The sequence below is a fragment of the Callorhinchus milii genome, unplaced genomic scaffold, assembly GCF_018977255.1.
Source record: "Callorhinchus milii isolate IMCB2004 unplaced genomic scaffold, IMCB_Cmil_1.0 Scaffold2, whole genome shotgun sequence".
In the NCBI taxonomy this organism is placed as follows: Eukaryota; Metazoa; Chordata; class Chondrichthyes; order Chimaeriformes; family Callorhinchidae; genus Callorhinchus; species Callorhinchus milii.
In genome coordinates, this window is record NW_024704743.1 from 6,806,895 (window position 1) to 6,823,496 (window position 16,602).

A 16,602-nucleotide genomic window follows, 5' to 3' on the forward strand; every position below is an offset into this window, starting at 1 on the left:
CAAGGACAGCGGGTGGAAGAGAATAAAGACTTTGGAATGAAGCAAATTTCAGTAATCTCCAATACAAATAGAATCACTTCACTTAAAGGGGAAAGGAAATCTTGCAGCAGTACTTTCTTCAAAGTAGTCCTCTTCTCCCCCACTCCAACCCACCCCCCCCCCACCCATATAGAAGAAACTGGACCTGCGTCCTTTTCAAGGCTCCTCCAGGGACTTCACTGATTGTGAGGAGTCAGTGGAGTTCCAATGTGACTATTGATTTAAATAGGTTGGAGTTTATTTGGAGTTGGATAACCATGTCATATATCACTTAAACACGAGAAAGCACAAGGGGGAGAATGCAAAAAAACTCCCTCATTGGTATTTCTCATTCCAGGGATAAATGTGTTTTTACATCTACACTTATTCTTTCCATAATCTAGGAGAAGTGCTTTGTTCAGAAAGCATTCCCTCCAGACTCAAGCTTCCCCTTGAAATGTAAAAGCTAACATTTTTAAGTCTAGTGGAAACTCGCTATTTAGGGAAGTCAGTAGAAGAAATTTATTTTGTTCTGGTCAGGATTTTGGACACTTTCACTTACACATTAAAAAAACAAAACATAAAAAGTGGCCTGAATTGTCCTCATTACTGAGTTTTTTTTGTATCTTAAAAGGAGCCGAAAGATAAACTGAGATTTGATTATGAACAAGGAAAACGATTGAAAGGATCAGCATGTTAATCGCTTACAATCTTTAACCATGTTACAGAACACTTCTTGACGGCCCTATGGACCACAGACTGTCCACCACTATCCTAACTACTCTGTGTGAAAAAGAAATCTCTTAACCCCCTCATTTGCTCATCTACTATCTTACACTGATGCCCTCCAGGCCCTGATTCACCAAATAGTGGAAATAATTTCTCCCCACTAACTATCAAAACCCTTTATAATTTTAAAGACCTCTTTCAGGGTCAACTCTCAACCTTGTTTCTTCCAGTTTCTCCAGTCTCGCTCATAGGCCAAACCACTTGTCCCAAGTATCATCCAAGAAAATCTCCTTTGTATCCCTCTATCATCTTGACATCTTTCCTAAAGGAGGTGGGGGGCGAAGAGAGGATGGGCCACTAATAGATAGAATATTCTAATTGAGATCTACCTAATGTTTCATTATACAAATTGACATTCTTAGCCAGGTCACTGCAAGTTTCTCTCTGTACATAAATAGTGGAATAAGATCTTTAATAGCTAACCAAGCCTAAAATATGTTTTGGTCAACTAGCTGTCTGAAATATTCAGAAATCCTCCACCATGCTTAAGAGCACTTAAATAAGACAGAGTTCCACATATGTATGCCACCTACACATGGAACTTTCTGGAATGGAATGCATCCTGAGTGGGATGCTCCCTGCCTTTCTAATTCCAGAGATTATTAGGCACAGGTTAGCAAGAGCCAAGTTTTGGGATTCCTAGAATGTGCCTTATGGTAATGATGGGAGTTTAACCAGCTAATACCACATAGCTTGCCACAGACTGGTAAACTTCCCGCTGCTTGTCAAGCTAGGAATACCCTAGCTATTAGGTGTTTGGCTTGTAGGATTAAGGGGGGCTGAGTTGGAAGAAACCCTGCTCCCAGTATGGTAGTCAAGATCTAGATTTAACATCTCATCTGAAGGATGGCATTTCTCACAGTGCAGTTTCCAGTACTACACTACAATCTCAGTCTAGTCTGTGAGCTAACGTTGAAAAGTCATGTTTTAAACCACAGCTATCTGATCCAGAGGCAATAAAGCCAAGTTAATACAGTATATCCTGCAATCAACCACAAATATTGTGTATGGTTATTTAATTATCTGCAGATTAGCTGGATACATAAATTCACAACGCTGTTTCAGTGTCTGCAAATTTAGTTCAAATAATCTCAGCATGAATTCAGAACCAAACGGATGTGACTGTTACAGTGGCTGTTTGGCGACTGCCAAAAGTGCAATATCCGGTGTTAGTTTAAGCAGGACAACTTCCAAGAGAGTAGAAACTAAGCAAATCCTTGGTGGGTCAATGTGAACTGACAGATCACTTAATGGTCTGGTGATGACTCTTCATCATAACTGAATCCTTAAACCATTGTCATTTTCAGTGTTGATAATCTGCTGTTTTTATCTGGAATGCACTGCCTGAAAGGGTAGTGGAAGCAAATTCATTAATAGCTTTCAAAATGGAATGGATATTTGCTTGAAAAATAAAAAAAATTGCAAGGCTATGGGGAAAGATCAGCGGAATGGGACTAATTGGATAGCTCTTTTAAAGAGCCGGCATACGCACAATGGGAAGATGGGCTGCTTCTGTGCTGTGGGATTCTTTGATTCTGTGATTGATAATTTCTAGCATCTGAACTCTCAGTCTGGTGTGGATACTCAAGTGAAGTAATAGATTTCTGCATATGCTAGACACCCAGCGGCCCCGGCCCCCACCCCCCAAAAAGTTGTTAGAATACGGAATGCCTTGACACAAGTGATTATTGAAGCTATGAGCAAATCATTTGAATGGGAATTAGATAAAGGAACAACATGAAAGGGTATGGGAAGAACAGGGAATTGGGCTTAGAGTAACTCACTCCAATGGAGATGCCAGCACCAATATCAACGGAATTACTTCCTTCACTCTGTGCTGTAATCTCTATGATTGATCCCTTTGTCGAAGAAACATAACTGCACCCATCAGAGTGTGCCCAGAGGTAGATACAGCAATGAGACGGGAGGCAGACTCCACATCGGCTGTGATTTGCAGATATCACAAGATCTTAAAAGAATGAACTTCAGAAACAAGCTGATAACACTGTATAGCTAAGTTGCTAACAGGCTGCCTTGAAGAAATACTTAATCAAATATCTATATAAAAAANTATAAATGAGAACATGTCACTATACCAGTGGCTCTTTGTTTTTGACAAGACGAATGATTTTCACTGAATCTTCATCATCATCGAGGTCATCAGGCATTGGGGGTAACACAGGGTCATAATTCTTCGAAGCCACTGTGTCATGAACAGATAGTAGAGCCTGTTTATAAGTAAATGTGCAGCAATAAACACAGCGTACAATGCAGAAACACCCGGCCTTAAACCAAGACATTGCACACTGCAAATTGAAAGGAAGTTTGTTTTTGGACTTGAAAGGTTCAGTTGCCCACGCTATGCTACAATTTTTCATATTCCAATTTGCTAATCACAAGCCTGTCGTGCCATCACTGGAGGCAGAGCTTTCAGTCACTTTGTCCCAACAATACAACAATAGAAGTTGTTGTATTTAACTTCATATAAAGGTGGATGTCAGCTCATATATAAAATGAATGATCCATATTTCTGTTATGCAACATTATTGGCATATTTTAATAGGTTTTGACCAGCTGAAAATCGAATAACAAATGTTCCTATCTGAACCAGTGTATTCTGGCATAGATAAGTTGACGTCTTAGATTCAGTAAGATTCATATTCCATTCCAGTAGGACTGCAAGCGAAATACCGATTTAGACCAGTTATACTGAATCAACCTAAAATCAATTAAAGTACATGACGCAACTACCCCACAATAGAACACAACAACATTGCACACACATTATGAGGCATTCAGACCAGATTCACAATAGTGAACTCTGGATTCCCTTATTCTGGTGCGGCTCAAATCGGGAACAGCTGGAATGACTATGCTGTACATCAGGGACCAAGTTCTGGCTGGATTCAGTAAACCACCACAGTCCACAGTATGCAGTGTTAATGGGGGCAAATTTGCTTGTGCGAAGTGGATTGAGTACAGTGGTTAGAGGAGACACAATGTAGGAATGTAAACACAAGCATAAATATATCAACTAGTTTTGAAAGAAAAACTAGTGGGAAAGAGATTTATCTTTACTATCCTGTACTTCACATTGTTGTTATTTGTCAAAGCAGCTTTGAATGATTCCAAACCATGTGTGCACCAACACTAAATTCCAACTGAATAGGAAGTGATCAGCTACGCAGTGCAAAAGATGCATTCTAATTGTGAGACACTGAACACCTCACTAAAAACAATGCAAGTTTGAACTTTTGACCAATCATTTTACCTCTTTCTAACACCAATTCAGAAAGGGCAAAACAAGCTCCGAAAAACCTCAGTTTTACTGCAAGAGCAGGTGAGCTTTCACACCTTGAAACTCTAGACTTGCTGAATAGCACTCACTGCCAATCTGGTACTGCAGTGATGATGTTTTCGAAAGGTACTCCCACATTTTTGGTGATGACCACAGGCAATACTGTGCTACAGATGGAGTTAGGGTGCAGCGGGTTTGAAATGTTTGAAAAACTTCAGACATTTGTGTTCACATTTTTGATGAGTGAGAGAAATGGACTGCTCTTTTCAATCATTAGAATTTCACAGGGGCTCTGTGGACGTGCAGTGGCTAGAGAGGAGACACAGTGTGAATACAAGCATAAAGGAGAGTGGAAATCTGGAACTCTCTCCCCCAAAAAGCTGTGCATGCTGGATCCATTCAAATTTTCAAGGCTGAGGTGAATAGATTTTTGTTAGGTAAGGGTATCAAGGAGTATGGGGCAAGGGTGGGTAAATGGAGTTGAGGTACAGATCATCCATGATCTAATAGAAGGGCGGAACAGGCCCAAGATGCTATGTTCCTATGATGTGGATGCTTTATAACAGAGCATAACCATTGGTAGTGGCTGGGGTCAAATTTGCAGGTTGGGTTGACAACCCATGAACAATATTTGCAGGTTGTGAAGCAATGTGCAAACACTGTTCAGAAAGAACTTCAAGTGCTCCCTATACTGTACTAATCAACAAATGTTTAGCAAAGACAAGTGTCTAGCTCAGACCTTTTCCCAAAATAAAACAGAGTAGCTCTACACTGATAATTTTAGCGCAGTTTAGCTCACGCTGGTAGCAATTCTACAACAGCATTGCTCACAATCATAGCAATTTTATAACTGCTTTGCTAACATTGTTTGCAATTTTATGATGACTTTACTGACACTGATGAAAATAGTATGATAGCTTTGCTCATATTGATAGAATTTTTTATAATGGCTTTGCTCACAAAGATAGCAATTTTATAATAAATTAGCTCACACTAAATTTTATAGCAATTTAGTTCACACCGATAATTTTAGAAGTTTAGTTCATAGCAGCTTGGCCTATATATATCACATAAACATTCATATTTCAATGCAGAATTTGGAATTGCTGAGAAGCGATTTGCACATCATTAAAATACTTAGTTCATTTGTTCAGACGAATATAAAAAAAGGTTGCATTAAATTCACAGGGTGGTTTTAATCTCCCAGGGCTACAAAGGATTATTTAACCAGACGTTTGTATACATTTGTGCTTGTGGAACCTAAATGATTAGCAAGCCACACTGTTATACCAGACTCTACTGAGAGTTCTCATCCCCAGCAACATTCCTTGAAGTTTGGTTGTAGTGAAATTCGCAGCAACACAAAAGCATGTTTTTATGTGGTAGATAACACACACTTTTACTTCTGCAGATGCTACCATTTTGGCGTAACTGAAAACATATGCATTATAACTTCAAGAATTTGAACGCTCAACACTGCCCAAGACTCAGATTTATGAAACTGAGTTATATTGTGGATTTATCACTCATTTCCATTTTAACACTATAGTATCACTTTTCTATTTGGCTTATATGAAGCTAGATTAGAAGTGAAAAAAACAAGATTTATTCAAGTCTTTGTAAACTCTCTACGCTTTGCAAAAAACATTATTTCTGGGAGTTGGGGGGGAGAGACAAAAACAGCTGTTATAAATACCCCCAATGCTGTGTGGATACAGAAAACAACCAATACATTTTTATAGTACAGTATATTCAATCCCGTTAAACTCTTAACGTGGACAAATATGATGTGTAAAAATGTTATTTTAATTTGTGCCAGTAGGGGAGCAAAACAAAATTAATATACATTTATAGAACACCTTTCACTTCAGGAGGACATTTCAAAGCACTTCACATAACTGTGAAAATAACGATTGAAGAGATAGGTCTTTGGGAAGCAGATTTGGAAGGAAAAGTAATACAATTTTTGCAAAATCCAGCAACAAAAACAAACCAACAAGAAACTGAATGTTTCACGCGCACAATTTATTGCGACTGAGGATGGAAAATGAATAGAAATTATTTTTCAAATACCGTCCCTGGCACCACAATTTTTTTTCCAAACATGTTCCAAACATAATCCAATATTCAGCTAACACTGGGTTTTTGCATCAATGTCAATCATCTGTAATAGCTTTCAGCGGCTGGATTCTTGGACTGTGCTGGAATCATCCGCTGATACAACAAGCCAGGATTTGAAAACAAGAATGTGTCTCAAAAGGTTTGATGTGAATTAAAAAAAAACAAGTGTGGAAAAGCCAAAAAACATACTGTAGTTATTTAACACTCCTGTTTAGCCCTTGCCACATAAGCATTTCTATCCACTTAATTCAAAAATATTAATGTTCCCAAATACACTTCAATTAATGTATTTTCCACAGGTGATTATCAATTACCTCCCGGTACATAAGCTACACAGTTAAGGCCCCCATCTCAATTCTCACCAAAGTTTCAATTACTATCAATCTGAAATTGCAAACCCATTTCTGGTTTATTACAAATTAACATTTAGCACAAATTATATTGCCCTTTACTGCACTCCGTATATCTTCTCTTTAGAAACATAACCTTCTCACAGTGTAGACAATTACACACCAATTCATAATTATTATTGCTTTGGGATTTACAGATAATTTTATTGCTGTCACACCACAGAATTCTAATTTGATTTGATCCTGAGGTTTTCATGTTGGGAGGACATCTCAAAGGGCTTTACAGGATTTACTTTAAAAAAACAGTGACTGTATTTTGTAGACAAATACAGCAATGTCCCACAAACAGACATTAAGTGAAAAGATCACCACTAATGAAAAGATCAAACTTTTAATGCACTTTGTAATGCACTCTAATACACTCAACAACATGGAGAATTTTTTTCAAAACAGGCACACACAGTAGCAGCAGGCACTTTAGCGAAGGTCAGCTGTTATTTAACCCTTCAAATTATTTCCAAAGTAACCATCCAAACTCCCAAGGCTTTACATCAACCCATTCTGGAGGAAATATGCTCTTAGAGTATGTTCCATATGTTACTTTTTTTCATGTCAAACACCGTCAAACACATATTACCTGTATTAAAAGTCAATGCTTATAGCTTGACAAAATATACCTACAGTTTGAAAATACACAGACATCTACAAGTGGTGGAGTTTTAAAGTCAGCCAAACACCTAATATTAAGAAAACACTGTTCAACTTCAATCCTCTTTGAACACTGGTGATGACATGTTGGGGAGGTAAAGAGAGGGAAGAAGGGAAAAGTAAATTATTAGTATACACATGAAAATCGCAATATAAAACCTACCATTCTATTTTTTTTAATTGTCTATTTACTCGCACTTCTGCTGTTTAAGAGCCAATACTTCCAAACCACAGATTCTCTGTACTTCTTCCCTCCATTAAAAATGTTACCATTCAGGATATGTTTCCTTTCTTTGTTCTTCCTCCCCAAATGTATTACTTCACAATGCTCTGCATTGAATTTTACTTGATATCCAGCTAAGGCATGAAATTGATGGTTGGACTTCATAAAATCTTTTTCTAGCATTCCTGGTATCAAATCCATGTGTTTAAACATAGGGCGGCTTTTCACATGGGGCTCAAGAGTACACAACATATCACAGAACAAGGAAAATCCATTTGGCACATGAAGCTCACTCGTCCCACAGCCCGTGTATATCCACAACCACAGGTTCCACACGACCCGTGTCAAATCCATGGGAAAGTACTGCATAAATATTACCAGATTCAGACATGGGGGTCATTGATAAGTTGGCATTCTATGTTAATAGTTTGATAACAATTCTGCTGTAATAAGACAGTGGACAAGCAAATCTCTAGCATTGTTGTGCATTTCCATTACTCAGCTTCGTTCAGCTATTTGTCCGACCACCCCGCTGCCCTAGCTCAACTCCTCCAGTACCCAGTGAACATCTCAGTTTGCAGCCTTAGCCCCCAAAACTCTGATTCCAATCTCAACCTAATCACCTCCTTTTTGAAGCAGAACAATTGCCATTTTTATAGCGCCTTTTCACAACGAAACATCTCAAGAGTTTCAGGTGGTAGTTATGTTTACGTGCTGTAATCGTCTTGTAGGCAAATGTGGCAAACATAAGGACTTCTCCTCTCTTTTCAACTACTACTAATAATAATTCTTACATTTGGTAGAGCACCTTTCACATTTGGAGTTTATCTCAAAGTTCTTCATAGGACCATGTGGGAAAACACTGCAGCCCATTTCCGCACAGCAATGGCCCATAAATAGTCATGCAGTGAGTGACCAATTTTATTTTGGGAGATTATTGGGCCAGAACACTGGGAGAAACTCCCTTTTTTTTCGAATAGCTCTGAATACATGGAAACGTCCACCCGAACAACTCCACTGCAGTGCCCGCCCACGTCTGGTCTGGCTCATCGGGATGTCCTCACCTCTGATTGGCCGATGGACTCATCGGTCAAGTCGTAAGAGGGACCAACCAGGCACTTGCCATGGCCTCCTGTGCTTATTTTATAATCATGCGTTTTCATTTTACACATTGTGTTTCACATTATTTTGTGCTATTTTGTAATTGTAAAAAATGTGGGGCTCAACTCATACTACTGTTCTCAGGGTAGGGGAGAAGTGGGTTCACAAGGAAAACTTGACACTTGTTAAATTTAAGTCAGCGTCTTCTGCTTCTGTACTCACAGTCTCAATAAATTAGTCTGCATACATCTATCTAATCTTTTCCCAAAATTGGACAGAATATTCCAAGACAGCCTCACTTGTGATCTATATGAGGTAAGAAACCCAATGGCCTGTAGGTGATTTAATAGTTTTTTTCCTCTCTTTCACCACAACTATTGACGTATGAACAATCAGGTCCAAATCCCTTTTCTTCCCCACTGTGACTAACGAACATTCTTCAGCAAATGCACATGTTATATGATTCCTCATCCAATATGCATCTCCCTACATTTATCTACATGAAAATCCATTTGTTATTCCTATTCGGTAATCTGTACCAGATTTTTCAGACTTATTTCCCCATTTTTGTCACCCAGCCATATTGTCTGGGAATGGGACTAAATGTTATAAATATTCTTGTCATTGAGAAACTGTGACAAGAGTGATGGGATGGAAAACAAACTTCCAGGGGCTATCCACAACCGTCCCCCCAAACTAAACTGAATAATACATTTTGCTTTCCATTGTTAAGCTAAATATCAAATACAGTAAAAGTCACATAAGTCGTATCACTTGGGTCCATAACATTTAATGTGACGTGCAAAGTATGAGTTGTGGCAAACTTGCATAAGTTGCATCATATATGATTTATGTAAAGATCTGTATAAGTCGGATTTTATACGACTAACACATAACAAATGCACAAGTACTGGCTGGTGGCATTAAGGCAAGGTTTCAAAATGGAAATTTTCAGCCCCATCAGTTTCTGGAATAACCAGTTTTATGTATTTTTCAACCAATTTTACTTTCTGTATATTTTTCGTTTGAATGTTCCTGTTGTCTTCCTTGATTTGATTGTACAACTAGTGTAAATACATTTAAATGGATTTAATAGGAAATTGAATAGGACTTGGGTCCTATGACTTGGGTATGAACTTAGGCGATTATACGATTTATACAGATCAGATTTAGGCTAGTTTTATTGTAACAATAATCCTTGATATAGTGCTTTTCATGTCAGGAGGACTGTTCAAGGTGCTTCACATGATTTACTGTGAAGCTTAGTGACTATTTGTTATAGATCGTGGCAGCTAATTTGCACACATCAATGTCCCACAAACAACCACAAAGTGAATGATCGATTTCATGTGGGAGATTGTTGGCCATCTTACAGGGAGAAACTTTCTTCTCTTTTTGAATAGTGCCACAGGATATTGAACATCTCCCCAAACAGGTGCAGGTTTAACATCTCATACGAAGGACGGCAACACACCCCAACCACTGCACTGGAGTGCAACCCTAGCCTCTTAGCTCAAAGTCACAATGTGTGGCTTGAAACCACAACTTCTGAATCAGGTGAGAGTGCTACTAACTTAGCCAGTAAACAATCAGGGTATCAGGCAGAATGCAATTCTGACTCAGAATGGAAATCTTGTGCAATACCACTTCATCACAAGCCCTCTATCCTTTCCTGTGACCTGAACCCACAAAATCCTTGATCTTATCTGAATCACAGTCTCTCTGCAGCCCAGTTATCCAGCCTTTCCAACGTTGTCTGGGAGGTGAGGCAACACTTGTGTGTAAAAATACTTTTAATCTTTCAAAGTTTCACCTGATGCAAGACCTGCCACAAGATTTAACTTTGATTGTGCTTTTGCTCATTTTTCTTCTCCCCACCCTCTGCTTGGGTGCAAATCATTATTGTTAAATGCCTTTGGGGCATCCTCCCGACATGAAAAGTACTATATAGATGTAAATTTGTGTTGCAAGTTAATCCTTTTAACTTTCCGTGTGTTTAGAGTGAGCAGGTTTTAAGACAAAATTCTTCTACTGACAGTACATATAAAAATGTGGATAGTATGCTATAAAATACCGGAATTAACATAGAGATTATCAATAATTCATATAACAATAATTCATCAGTATATTCACTTTTTAAAAAAATATTGCAGCACAATCTAGCAATGAGATGCTTTGACTGTAGCCCTTATTGCCGCAAAGCCACAAGGAACTTTCTGGTCTGGAAACGAAACACCTCTTTTACAAACAGCACTTCTTTCCTGCTAACAGCAGTACAGAAACGTAACTTCTGAAAGTTAAAAACTATTGTGATGCCAAAAAAAGTACCAAAACTGGAAAGTGTTTCACCCACCAGCCTGCCCAGCTTATTTACTGTATTTAAGGAAAGCTGACTCGTAGAAATGTTCTCCCATACCTCAGAACCTTTGTAAAGAACTTTAAACTGGAAAGAACACAGTAGGGATTTATTTATATATATATATATATATATATATATACGCACTTAATCGGAAACAGTATCATTACAGAGCACAACTCCTTTTGAAACTTCCATGGAGTCTTTGTTACATCCATGAGGAACAGGACTGTAACTGTAAGAAACCTCAGCTGGTAACCATGTTGTTACTACTGAAATTCCACTGAGAACACTTAACAGCAGAAAAAACAATAAAGGCTTCTATCGAGAGCCACAGCCCTTCAGCCCGCAGGCTCTTTCTATTTGCACAAGCATTTGCAAATTTCTTTCTGCATAGAGCTTGGGCAACATAGCTGCAAACAATTTTGGTAAGTCTTTAAATAGTACTTTGCTTAACATTACTTAATAATGAATGGATGCCGAATCGCTTGCCAAACGTTATTCTAATAAAGCAATTACAAATAACAAAGAAGGATCCAGTCACTTGATCATAACCCTGATGTCCTGGCATCGCTTTCCCATTCTATACTAAAGTGGAGTCTGAATAAGATGCAAACAATGACATCTAAAACAGAACCTCAATGATCCTGCTGAAAGCTGCTAAATGCTGCCATGTATTCTCAGGATGGAAGGCTCTGAAAACCTTGCTACTGTTATGGCCAACCAGATGTTACTCAGCTGCTCATAGCAACCTCTACAATCCTATCCACCGTGACCTAAAGCAATAGAAATGGTTTTATAATGCAGGACAACCACATTCATCCAATTTATCATTCTTTAAAGATCCATGACAAGATAATTTAAAAAATGGACAAATGTAAATATGCCAACAAATGATCTTGCTTTTCCTCAGTTTCTAAGGCTGCATGTTAGGCTCCTTCTTCTAGGTTTATATGATGCAGTTACACTGGATTCTCAGTTTGGTTTGGATACTCTTTAGCGTGGTGATGGGTTTCCGTAAACAAAAGCATATCTTCAGTTCACAGCAGCATTACCAGAGGTCTGGGACTGGTTGACTGCCTCCGAGCAGGAGGAAGAACATAAAGAGGCAGAAGAAGGGAGTCCTGTAGCATAGTGGTTAGAGCACTCGCCTCACAAGTGAGAGACCTGAGTTTGATTCCTGGACAGGACGGAGTGGAACCAGGAAAGGGTGAAACCTTAGGCAAGTTTTCTTACTCCACATGCCTCTGTTTACCTAGTAGTAAGTCAGAACCTGGTTGTTATTCGATTGGTTGATTGCTTTCTGGGGTAATAATCCCTTCAAAATACATACATGCATAATTTGGTCACTCAATCCACAACTGTTTGTGGGACACTGCTGTGCACAATTGGCTGCCGCATTTCGCCCACATAACAACAAGAAGAAGATTGCATTTATAGAGCGCTTTCACGTCGGGAGGACGTCCCAAGGTGCTGGACAGTTGGGTCGGGACCCGAGCAGGGCGGAAATGGTCAGGGTGAGGGAAGGGAGGGAGCGAGGAGGGGGTAGAGAGTTGAGAGGGGAGGTGAAGGCACGGTTGAAGAGAAAGGTCTTGAGACCGGCCTTGAAGGAGGAAAGGGAGGAAGCAAAGCATAATATACATAATATACACTCAATTCACTTTACAGTGAAGCACTTTGAGACATCTCATCAACATGATAAGGCTCTATACCAAATGCAAGGATTACTATTATTATTGTTATTATTATAAGAGAACTTCAAGTGAACAAATGAGCAGAGTTTAACATTAATGCTAGGGTCCACAATATTGCATCATACTGATGAAACTGCATCATTTAAAAAAAAGGATTTTATTTAACAATGGTTTCGTGATTTTCTAATCAGACTGGTTTTATATGTCCCTTTCCACTTGCACCATCCTGAATGGTGACAGGTTGGTTGGGTGAAAACGTGCATCATCAAGAATTTCATAATTTCAAATCACTATGCCACCAGTTGGAGGTGCATTTCGTTTAATAAGTCCCAGATGATGTGGTGGTAATTACACAACATCACTGTGCTGTCACTTCCTCACTTCAGGACCAGGTTTCACACTGCTACTAACACTCTCCTCCATTAACACCTCAATTTTTTAAAAAAATCACAAGCGACACAGAATCATTTGATGGACTCACGAAAAGTGGAGAATTTTTCTTACAAACAAAATCTCTGAAGTAACACTCTTATCGAGCTTTGTTGACAAAATGTCAACCAACTATTGGCACAGGAAGCAAATCACCATTGCAACTGCACTATTTCTCTGCAATACTATGCAATAAACACAATGCTGGTTCTAATTTCTAATTTTTCCCCACTTTATATCTGAATAATAATTCTTGCTTTTGATATAGCACCTTACCATGTCTTTGAGACATCTCAAAGCGCTTCACTGAATACATTGTAAAGTGAATTGACTTTATAGTTTGTTGGTAAAACGAGACAGCCAATTGCACACTGTAGTGTCCCATAAACAGTCATGGACTGAGTAACCAAATTACGATTTTTAAATTTTATTTTGTTACTGGGAAACAATTTTTTCCATCAAAACCCCTCAAAAATGTCAAAGACCTCCATGAGGTCACCTGTCAACCTTTTTTTCTCTCCAAAGAAAAAAGTCCCAGTTCCTGCAGTCTAATAATAATAATCCTTGCATTTGATATAGCACTTTTCACGTCTTCTAGATGTCTCAAAGCGCTTCACAGAATATGCTGTAAAGTGAATTGACTGTATATTTGTGGGCGAAACCCGGCAGCCAATTGCGCACAGCAGTGTCCCACAAACGGTCGTGGATTGAAAATGACCAATTTATTATTGTTTTGTTTTGGAGGGATTATTATTAATTCTGTGGTGACTGTCTGTGTGTTTCTCTGTGTTTGTGCGTAGGAGTGTGAATATATATGATTGTCTGTGTGTATGTCTCTCTATATGCATTTGTAAGTGTCTGCGTCTCTGTTTGTGAGTGCCTGTGTGAGTGTGTCTGTGTCTCTCTCTCCTCTGTCTGTTTGTGAGTGTCTCTATGTGACTGTCTCTGAGAATGGATATCTCATTGTGTCTGTGAGAGTGTCTCTCTTTCTCTGTGTCTCTGAATGTGTGTGTGTGTCTCTCTGTATCTGTGTGTGTCTCTCTCTCTGAGTCTGTGTGAGGTGCTGGGCACTGGACTCTCAGGGCCCAGCACCACACACAGACTCAGAGAGAATCAATAAAGTGAAAAAATGTAGGCTGGCGGTAAAATGTACATAAATAGCACCAATCAACTCCCCGCTATTTTCTCCAAAACCTGTAAAACAAATTTCCCCGCATGATCTTCGAATCTTCCCGTAATTTCGGGCAAATATTTCCGCACTTTTCTAATGACCCAGGTTATTACACTACACCACTGAGCTCTGATTAAGTGCTGAGATGCTACCCCGCGTGAAGGATGCTATATAAATTCAAGTAGTTGTTGTTAAAAGGTAGATGGATGAAAGAGTGACTCAGTGTTTTGGCTGTGATGGGGTGCGGTATGGATGAAGCCAGGGCATGTTACAGAGGTGGAGGAAAGACTTAAAGGAAACTTGAGGCCCAAGCAAACTGCCAAGATTGAGCACAAGCTTCGTCAGCTGAAATGAGCGGCCGGAGAAGTGAGACAGGTAAAAAGGTTTCAGTGGAAACCAAGCAGGATGGCTTCGAATTTGTTGTCATTCAATTGGAAGAACTTGACGAACCTGTCAGTTCGTCAGGTTCTGTCAATTTAGCACTGGTCCTGGAATCAAGGGCCGAGATAGAGAGGTAGAGTTGGGTGTTCATTCACCTGTATGAATCTCACCAAGAGACATGGTGAAGACCTTGAGACAGGTCAGAATGGAACAGGAAAGTGAAGTGTGGTGCAGGGAGGAAAGACGGAGGAAATGGATGGAGTGATCAACAGTGTTGAGGGATTTTACCCTCGCTAAGAGCCGCATTGGTGAAATAAATAGTTTCAAATGGTAATAACACAAATTCAAAGCACCTTATTTGTGTTTGGATTGTATGGCCTGGTAGCTGTGGTTCTGTTAGAGGCTAGGTTGAATCCATCAAGACTTTCACACTGAACTCTGCTGTGAAAGGTTTGTACATTTATGCAAGGAGGGACAAATGGTTCATAATGATTCAGAGAAAATAATATATAATACTCCTTATAATCCTTGCATTTGATTTAGCGCCTTATCACGTCGTTGAGACGTCTCAAAGCGCTTCACAGAATATATTGTAAAGTAGATTGACTGTATATTTTGTGGGCAAAACACGGCAGCCAATTGATAGAGTATCAATAGATATCAAATATCAACAGAACCCTAGTGTTTAGAATTAAAGTTTATTACTGACTCTGCTGCCCATCAACTCTGCGCTGATGTTAGTCTCCACATGAGCCACCATGCCAAATCCCACTCTCCTGCACACTCCCCACACTCTGACATTCCTCTTTTTCAACCGTCTAATCTAATTCCTTTTTAAATAATTCATAGGCTTTTGCTTCAACATCAGTTTGTGACAGAGAATTCCAATTCCACCCACCCTCTGTGCAAAGAATGTTTTTTTTNCTAACTTCCCCGTTTACGACCACAACCATTACAACACATTAACCACAGTCAGGCGCTTGGGTCCTCAGGTGCCGTCAACTCAAGGTTCTTGTTTCAGGTGAAACAGGGTATTTTAATTGTGGACCAAAGTTTCAGGGAGACTTTACAAACAGATTTTTTTAAAAAAGTGATCTTAATTCTTCCAAGTCTTTAAAAGGTCAAATGCCCCTTGTAAAAGATTGAGTCTGAAAGATCGTCATTCTTCACAAGCAGCAAACAATAGGATCCCAAAGTACAAACTCTGCGTTCAACAACAACGTGCATTTATATAACACCCTTCATATGGGTAACGTCTCAGAGCGCTTAACAGTGGCGGAGCTTGACATCAAGCTGGGTGGGGGGAGAGAGGGAAGGTGAAGAGGAAGATCTTCAAGTGCAAGGTAAAGACAGGCAAGGAGGGGGCAAGGTGGAGGAATTCAGGCAGAGATTTCAGAGGTTTCAGGGTGTTGTGGCTGAAAGCACAAACAAACCAGTCGATCTTCAGGATTTGAAAGCTGACAGGAAAACGTTGAGGCAGCGGGATTTCAAGAGAAAATTTCAGAAGGAAGGGTCAAAATGGCCTTCAATGGGGCAGATATGGTGGGGGGCATGAAGCTGGCTGGAATAGGTGGAGTGGCCAGGGGAGAAACATTCAAAGTCATGGAGGCATTTGAAATTGAGAATGAAGTTGTTAACTTCATCCACTAGGGAACAGTGTGGCTGGATGAGAATGGGGGCAACGGGAAGAGGACATGGGCTGTGGCGTTCTGTATAGCTTACAGGGTTTATGTGGGGTGGGGCTGGGGATGCTAGCAAAAGGATCTAGGATCAAGGAGTCTGGAGGCAATAAAGGGTTGAATGTCAGTTTTGGGTGTGTTTGGGGTGAGGGTTGCAAAGATGAAAAAATCAGACTTGGTGAGAGATCGGATTAAAGGTTTGAAGGAGAGTTGTGGGTTAAATAAAACACTGAAGATCCACACAGGTCCTGATTTGCGGGCAGAAAATTCATAGGAGCCAAGCA

The 16,602-nt window shown here is 39.6% G+C and overlaps 1 protein-coding gene across 5 annotated transcripts in view; it reads right to left on the reverse strand.

The window, feature by feature from the left end:
• mpp7a (membrane palmitoylated protein 7a) overlaps window positions 1-16,602 on the reverse strand; it is a 209,321-nt gene that overhangs the window by 67,973 nt on the left and 124,746 nt on the right. For all 5 annotated transcript variants that reach the window (XM_007905455.2, XM_007905454.2, XM_007905452.2 and 2 more), the window contains one exon: window positions 2,904-3,035. In XM_007905455.2, the coding sequence (XP_007903646.1) occupies window positions 2,904-3,035 (132 nt within the window). The remainder of the gene's footprint in view (window positions 1-2,903; window positions 3,036-16,602) is intronic.